The sequence below is a fragment of the Chironomus tepperi genome, unplaced genomic scaffold (assembly GCF_022539635.2).
Source record: "Chironomus tepperi strain 1889 unplaced genomic scaffold, CSIRO-AGI_Ctep_v1 contig_124, whole genome shotgun sequence".
Classification (NCBI taxonomy): Eukaryota; Metazoa; Arthropoda; class Insecta; order Diptera; family Chironomidae; genus Chironomus; species Chironomus tepperi.
In genome coordinates this window covers 1-9,166 of record NW_027226246.1, presented here as the reverse complement: position 1 = coordinate 9,166, position 9,166 = coordinate 1, and the positions used below count along the sequence as shown (strand labels likewise).

At 32.7% G+C, this 9,166-nt stretch overlaps 1 protein-coding gene across 1 annotated transcript; it reads right to left on the bottom strand.

Moving 5' to 3' along the window:
• Positions 1–1,012: 1,012 nt before the first annotated feature.
• LOC139087527 (protein sax-3-like) lies at positions 1,013–8,528 on the bottom strand (the record flags this gene model as incomplete). The annotated part of the gene is made up of 9 exons (XM_070636362.1): positions 1,013–1,796; positions 2,518–3,187; positions 3,302–3,548; positions 3,978–4,097; positions 4,182–5,113; positions 5,180–5,311; positions 6,234–6,374; positions 6,448–6,578; positions 8,081–8,528. Coding segments are annotated over 9 exons (3,464 nt in total), but the record flags the coding sequence as incomplete, so codon positions are not given.
• Positions 8,529–9,166: the final 638 nt, after the last annotated feature.

Below are 9,166 nucleotides of genomic sequence, written 5' to 3'. Positions count from 1 at the left end.
AAGAAGTGTACAACCGTCAATGAAAGCAAGCTAATTAAGTAATCTCACCAATGCTCAATTATATTAAAAGAAAACTCCAATCAATTCCAGCTCATTAATTTTTCTCATAAAAAAAAAATACCGTAGATAGAGAGAATGGAGATGGAAGTGGAAAGGAAAGGAAATAAAAAAGAAATAATTTAAATTTTTTTGTTTTTTTCTTCTTACTTTTTACTTACAGGAATAAATAAATAAAAAAAGGCAAATGAAAAGAAAGTTGGAAAGGGTTTAATGGATAGTTGGTGATTGATGATAAGATGAAGAATTGATGGGTTTTTCATGTTGAATGGGTTGGATGGGTGTATGAACGAAATAAAGAGTTTTATGAAGTTCGCGGTTTTATGGGGGAATTTACTGCGTTTTTCAAGTTGAACAAATCATTTTGAATTATTGAAGCTGAGCGTTTTTAAGACTATCCGTCATTTAATATGAGCATTTTTAAGTCTTAGCTACATTGAAGCTGAGCGTTTTCAAGTCTATATGATATTAAAGCTATGCATTTTTTAAGTCTATGCGTCATTAAAGCTAAGTGTTTTTAAGTCTATGCGTCATCAAAATTGAACGTTTTCAAGTCTTTGTGGTATTGAAGCTGTGCATTTTCTATTCTATGCGACATTAAAGCTGAACGTTTCTAAGTTTAAGCGTAATTAAATCTGAGCGTTTTTAAGTCTTTGTGCCATAAAAGCTGAGCGTTTTCAATTCTATGCGTCAGCTTAGACTATACTCTTAGTTAGTCTCTTTGTCTTACGAATGCTGAACGTTTTTATGTCTGTACGTCAAATTTGAGCATTTTAGGAGTAAAAATTGAAAACCCTCACTGAAATCAAAATAAATTCTGTAATAAAAACTGAACTGTGTTCCTTCCTGAAATTAAAAAAGTCTGTAATTTGAATAATTAATAAGACAAGTGAATTTTCATTATTTTTTTACATCTCGAATAATTTTCTTTTTTTTTTATCTTTTCATCTCGAGAAATAAATTTCATAAATTCTATTCGTTTTATTACACAAATTCATAAGGATGTATGTACACATATCTAGAAAAAGGAAAAGACTTTACTTAAATATCTAAACTATATACAATAAAATAAAGTAGATAGAAGTAGAGGGGGGATTTAATCACAGTTAAGCGTTTTTGTGTCAGTCTCATGAACACTCTGACTATCATCATTATGATGCTGTTGTTGATGTTGCTGTTGTTCCTGCCGATGCAAATGATTCTCATAAATGTTAAAATTTTGTGGATTCCATGTATATGATGAGCTATTCTGCATTTGTGGTTGAATGTGACCTTGCTGCTCCATTGCATTTATATCACCAACTTTCACATACAATTGTTCACCTTGCATGCCTAAATTAATGCGAAAATTTTGTGGCTTCATCAGCTTCAGTCGATTACTTTTATTTGTATTAAATTTTGTGCTATTTTGTTGGTGCTGATTATACATATTTGGCATCATTGTATTAGCCATACGATTCTCCACAATATTAACTTTATTTGAGCCATTATTTGTGTATGATTCGGAATGGAGACTCCTATTATAATTATTATTATTATTGTTTGTACAATTTTGCATCGGTGGATATACGTCTGTGGTGTAAAACATATTAAAGCGTTGTGGATCGCTGCTTATAATTTTTGAATTTCCAATTAATGTTGCTGTCGCATATGGCGATGGTGAGGGTTGTGCACTACGACATGATGTTGATGACACTTCTGCATATTCAGCTGGACCTTCTGAATATACTGCCATGTATCTGTGAATGAGCAAAAAAAAAAATATAAATAAATTAATTATAATTTATTATGAAAATGCTTTTAAGTTTCGTGTGTTTTTTCTGTGGTTTGCAAAAAAAATGTACTTGATGTTGGGAGGAAAAAATCGCAAGTAAGAAAGTCATTATTGGGGTTGGTGCTTAAGGCGCTTTTTCTGATTTTGAATTTTTGAAAATCTAACTTATAATTTTGAGAAAACGGAACTAGATTAAAGCAATAAAATAATTTGGATAAATATGACATTTGTTGAATAAATTTAAATTTAAGATTTCCACGTGGTTTTTGCTTCCACCTCGAATTCTTTTTTGCAAATATTTCTTAATTAAACATTTATATTTCCAAAAAAATGATTGAGAATTATTGAAAAAAGTGGAAAGCATAAAATAAAACATATTTGGCATCAAAATCCTTTTAAAATCATAATATTTTTCAATATTTTCTATTTTTTTCAATTATTTTACCAAACTAGCAACTTAAATTAAGAGCAGTTTAACATTCGCTCCTCGCTAAAAAATGCATTACGTAATAAAAATATTCTCAACATCACGAAAAAAAGTCATCGGAAATTAATAAATTTATGGGCAGCACAAATAGTAATTGAATTTCCATTACGACCTTCTCATCGACGATTTTTTTTTGTTCAATTCAACATTTTTTTTTGCAATTCACAAATTTAAATTAAATTGAATAAAAAGTACTTACCGATTTCGAGAGTCATCATCGATCGTGATACCATTGGATGGGGGCAGTGCCGTACAGATGGGTGAATAGTCGGGAATATGAGAATCTTTAACATGATTTGATTTCCATATTGTACCCGATGGATCCATCCAATAGCTGTTATTGACTTTTGTTGAACCAAATGCTGATGGTAATCCAAGTGATGATTGTTTTGCCATAATGTGTTTTCGTTTAATATACACCATAACACCGAACGAGAGCATTATAATGACCAATATTGTTCCCAATAAGATAATGAACCATGGTTGTGTCAAGAAGTCGTTCAAGTGCTCATTGTGTAGTGGGAATCGGTACGAAAATGATGTATCTAATTTTTTCGTCGTTGGATCAAGTCGCATGATGATTGGCATACCAAATGGACCTAATCCGGCATTTGTCATTGCCGCTACACTCACTGTATAAGTTACACCTTCCGTTAAGTTTGCGAGCATGATTGATGAACGTGTAGCATCAATTGTTAGATTTGTTAGAACTTTTGAGATATTCTCATAAATATTCACGCCACGTACAATCACGTTGTAAGATTTTAGTACACCATTATAAAATTTGGCAGGTGGTGCCTTCCATTTAACGTAAACTGTCGATGTGTTGAGCAATTTTGCTTCCATATTTGATGGTGCTTCACTCGGAACTGTTGAGTGAAAGAATATTTTTATTAAAATTATATATTTAAGTAGTGTGAGTCGCTTCTATTTTGAAAAACGGAAGCATAGAAAAATATAAATAATTCAAAAAATAAACTTACCATCCTCAAGCGTTCGAGTAATTCGTGAATTTGATGGTTTGCCTTCAACAGCTTTATAGAAAGGCACAATGAAGAATTCATATGTTGTAAATTTTTGTAATCCGTCAATTTTGCATGATGATGCTCCACTACCTGCATTTAGTACTGTCAACATTTTGTATGTTGGTTGACTTTCATTATCTAATGATGTATCGTCGATATTACGGGCGTAGATGTAGAAGCCTTCGACATATCTTCCATTTATGATCTGTGAAAATAGATAGAAAAAGTTTTAGAAATTTTGCTTGGCTTGAAGGGATTTTTAGGGGATTTCTGTGGCTTTAGAGGTTCTAGACTTTTTTGAACTTAACGATATTTTGAAATTTGAAATTTTTTTACCACGTGGTCTTCACTTCGAAAAGTTTTTTGCCAATAATTTCAACATTGAGCTAAATTGATCAACTAAATTTAGATATTCTTGCTTAAAAAAGTGGCAAGAGTTAAATAAACAACAACTTGTGATGTATTTTCAAGAAATTTGAAAGAAATGTGAAATGTGAAATTTAAATTTCACACAAGATTAAAAATTTCCGTCAAGTAAATATCAGAACCTCTACAAATTTACCTTTAACTCAGGTAAAAAAAAACACACACGAAAAATGAGACAAGATTGTATAATACAAATTCATATACTCACATCCCACGTTAATTTTGTCGCTGTTGATTCAACAGATGTAGCATTTGTCAATTCAATAACATCACCCGATAACAAACTTGCTCTTGCTTCGCTCAAATCCAAGTTTGAATTTGTGTCATCCTGTTGTATGGGAAGGAACAGACAAAATAGAAGATAATAATTATAGTCCTTATTCATCAATTCCTTTTACGTTATACGACTTACCACTCCTAATGTAACTGGTTCCGACAATTGACTCGGTCCCGATACACCATGTGAATTTTCAGCACGTACAGCAAAATAGTAAGTCATACCACTCCTTAATCCATCAATTCTATATGAGATGTCTTGAATACGATTTGCAACTTCAACCCAAGTTTCTGTTAAATTTCGCGAAAACATTTCAATCTTGTAGCCGATAACGCTTGATGCACCGAAGGCGTTACTTGGAATCCATGTTAATTTAACGCTATTGTCAGTCTTCTCGAGTATTAATGGACGTCCCGGTTGACCTGGTAATGTTGATGGTTCGGGTGCACGGTAGAATTTTATGTTTGGATTTGTTGGCACTTCAATTCTTAAAAATCCACTCCATGTCGATTTTCCACTTTTGCTGCTGGCAACGCATGTATAAAGTCCAGTATCGTCATTTTTATTTAATTCTGTTATTGTCAGCAATCCATTGTCCTCAATTGAAATTTTATCAGACTGTACAACTGGAATTCCATCCTTATACCAGCTTATAACTGGTTTTGGTGTTCCAATTGCACGGCATGGCAACGATGCAACAGATTTAATCGGTAATGTTTGATTCACTGGTCCTTGAATAATTTGTGGAGGTGGTGAATCATCTTGAAGATTAACAGACAAAACAACTCTTGTACTGACACTTCCAACACTATTTACAGCACTACAGACAACAACTTTTCCATTATCACTTCTGTCTATCTCATCAATTGACAAAATACTGCCTCCATCGGCTGTCAATGTTGCCTCCATTTTCTTTGACTTCATACCCGGTAAGATGAGCGATCGATTGCCCTCAATTGTCCAAAATAATGTCGGTTCAGGATATCCGGTCGCTTGACATTCAAATATCACTTCACTTCCTAGTTCACCGATTTGTGTTTTTGGACGTATTGTGAACGATGGCGGTGCTATATTGTGAATAATAATTATATTGTTATCGAGAACAATGATGTCAACTGATTGTATATACTTACAATGTACGAGTAGCATACCAGCGGCAACAATTGCACCAACTCCATTGTCAGCTTCACATATATATTCGCCAACATCTTCCATCGTTATATTATCAATTTTTAAGCTTCTATCTTCGAGTATGTGAACGCGATCTGCATTTTTTTTTGATGTCAGCAATGAGAATATGTAGAATAAGGAATAAAAAGAGAATCAATTTAATGCTTGATATTATATTCTATATGTATGTTATGTGACATGCAATTGTTTGTAATTTGTATATTCATGAATTAAATTGAATTGACTGACTTGACTTGACTTATTGTCATGTGTGACAATCTAATCATTTAATAATTCATGTCCTTTATACACAAATTTGATATGAATTTGTTGATAAATCACTGAACCTGATGAAGGCCAATGATTTTTATCGTCTGGATTGTGTCGGTGTGCAGATGCTTATGTGGAAGTGAATTTTTGAGATTTGGAAGGATTGTGACTAGTTTTCAATGAAAGGATTGGAAGAATTTTGACTATTTTGAGCATGAGCATCTAGTCACCCACCCATGCTATCCTTCATCCCATTTCAAATATTCCTATTAAATCAACAAAACATTTTTGTTCCTCATCATACACTTGTCCACATTTAATGCACATATTGCATTCCTTTTTCAACATCATGACACTATAAATATGTAAGTAGAGTACCAGATAGTGACATACAGTCTCATCTGAATAATTTTACATTTCATTTTCGTATCAAAAAAAGAATCGTTCCTCATTGCATATTGTATATGCACAATTACAAATTCATTACAGCATTATATGTATTTGCACATGCACAAAATAACATGTCACGCTTGTTATCGTTATATTTTCTATTTTATATATTTTTAAATGCTGAGGAGATTCATAAAATTTACATACAATGATGTTTTAACTCTATACGTTCCCATAACATTTTGTGAGGGAATTTAATTAGATCGACATTATGCAATGAAATTTATGTGTTAAAAAGACATAACATGCATGTCTCATACATACTCGACATTCATATTGAATAGAATCGTATCTTACCTAAAGGCATATTTCCACCTGATGCTGTACGACGCCATAGCACGTCAGGTAATGGTTCACCACCTACTCTACATTGAAAGATAACGGAACTTCCAGTTACTGTCGTTTGATTTTGTGGACCACGTATGAGAAATGGCTTGACTGTAAAATGTATAAAGAATATATTTTGGATATAAGAGATGTCATGAGAAATACGGATATGTCAATAACTTACCCATAACCTTTAGAACAGCAACGGCTGATTCACGTACACCTACAGCATTTTTGGCTATACATTGATAACGTCCATCGTCTGATTGTTGGACATTTTGAATGACTAAATTACCGCCATCGGCAATACGAATTCTGTAAAATGAAAAGAATAAGGTTGTGAAAAAATAAAAGTTTTAGTTAGGATGTAAAATAATATATTTTAAAATGATGGAAAATATGCTCTTTACATGTAAGCATAATGGATTTACAGCATGAAAAGGAATATTAAATTAAATTGAATTGAAAAAGCTAGAAATCGGTTGGGTATCCCATACCATGAATGAGAGAAAGACTTGCATGCATGAGAGAGCATAAATGAAATGAATGAAAAGGCTTTGAAATAATTAAAAGGCTTATCAATGGACATAAAGTCTACATAATGAATGTGTATATAGAAAAATAGATAGCAAAACAGGGAGAAAATCGCTGTTGATGAGAGTTTTATGCTGCATGTTGTTGATAGATAATGATTTTCATTGAAGGATCGTTAAAGAGAAGCGGATGTGAGAATTTTTAATTAAAATTAAGTAATTTTGACTTTAAGTGCGTATTATGTGTGGGAATATAATAGTATTACAACTTTTGAAGGTGTAAATAAAGCATATGAAGTGTGAATCACTTGAAATTGAGATGTGCTACTCATTTTTTACAAAAGAAATCAAAAATATTAAAAATTTAAGCTCATTTGAGTGTTTTAGAGCAACTGAAACTTTAAATTGCGCGTTATCTGAAGAAATTTCTCAAAAGATTGCAAAAATTCTCTTGAAAAAATTTAATTTCTCAGACTATAAAACTTCTCACATTACAATGCAAATTTCTCAATCTTAATTAATACTCCACCAGCTTCCCATAAAGTCACCATCCCCCTTTCTTCAATTTTTCTACTACACAATCAACAGTATTATACGAATAACAGAATCAGAAGCACTATCAAGTAAGGAAGCATGAAAAAGTAGTACATTTTTGCATTTGGCTATAGTATGAAGAGGAAAAATTAATTTCTCAAATGCTCTTTACTTCGATGCACAAACGGCAATGGCTATTGATAGCTGAATATAGAACTACAGTTTTTTTAGTACTCCTTTCCTCATTCTATTTTTCAACATCGTCATTGTCGGATGATAGGAGGAAAGAGATTTTAAATTCCGGAATATTTTTTAATAGAAATTGAGTGGAATGGCTGGTTTGGCTTGATGTCTGATCTTACTGGATGTCAATAGAGTATGAACTTGGGGAATTGGATCAATTTGTGAGGATTACAAGGCATAATTTTTAGAATTCTACTGAAAATGCGTTCTATGCACTATCATCCAGTGACTTTGTAACTTGTTCATTTTTCGACTAGTTTTTCCTCTGATTCCTCATTCCACATTTTGTCGATAAACTGAGAATAAAGTTTTTCTCCATTACGGACAACTCGTTGCATATCTTTTATTCTTCATTCTTCCTATACAATAATAATTTTTTTGCATAAAATAAAACTTAAATCCATTGAAATTTATTTCACCGAATACGAGAGTAGATTTACATTCATATAATTATGGCATGAATGCATAAATATAATAGAATATAAAAAAAAAAATTGATTTCCATACCTTTTTAGACCAGCTAAGTCCATCGTCTGACCATTCTTTCTCCATGAAATTATTGGCTCGGGATTACCACGTGGTGGACCACATTCCAACATGACTGTTTCACCATGAGCGACATTCGTGTCTTGTGGCTCTAAACGAAATTCATCTCGTAATGTTGCAACTCTTAATGTTGCATTACGACTTCTCGCCATACCAAGCTCATTTCTCGCCTCGCACCAATAAAGTCCACCATCTGATTCACGTCGTGTATATGTTACAGATAATAGAAGTAAATCACCAGTTGGCAATAGCATTTGACGTGATGGCTCAATGGTCAATCTCTTGCCATCTTTAAACCATTCAATTTTTGGTTCGGGTGAGCCTTCTGCTTTACAATGTAATGTGTATGGCGTGTTTCTTGGCACAATACTATCGTGTGGATGCTCGATTATTGTCGGTGCCTCTAGTGCTGTTTATAGAAATAGAAAAAAAAATAAGAAGGAGGAAATTTCATTAAAAATTGGAATCGCATTTCTTCATTGAATATACATAAAAAAAATAATTTTTTTGTATTGTGGAATAGATTGGAATTGGAGATTATTGAATGGAGAGTCTCTCCCCATTATAGAGACTGTTCCGTGTTTTATTGTTGCTTGAAGACTCGATTTGGCTATTGCTGATCGTTTTTTGAATGGGTATGAGTAGTCATGACCAGATTATTGTGTGCAATATGACATGGACTATCTTTCATATCTATTCATGCATAACAACCGTATTCATTTTTGGTATGAGAGAGGTTATGTATGAAATTGAGTGTCAGGGAGGTGAGATTGACCATAAAGTGATTTTTTTATTATTTTTCATGCACAATTTTTGAGTCGATTTTGCAATTTTTGTTAGGTTTTTATCAATTTTTATCAGTTTATGCCCAAATAAATTTAGAATTCGGTTGACTTTTAGCCAGTCTGCCAGAAGTCTGTCGACCTTGTCCAAACCGTCGCAGCTATTCCCCCAAAATGCGCCATATTCTGTCTTTAACAATCAATAAACTGGCTCCTCTCTCCTATTTCTGAAAAATTCTTTGTACAGTTTATTCATAAAAATACA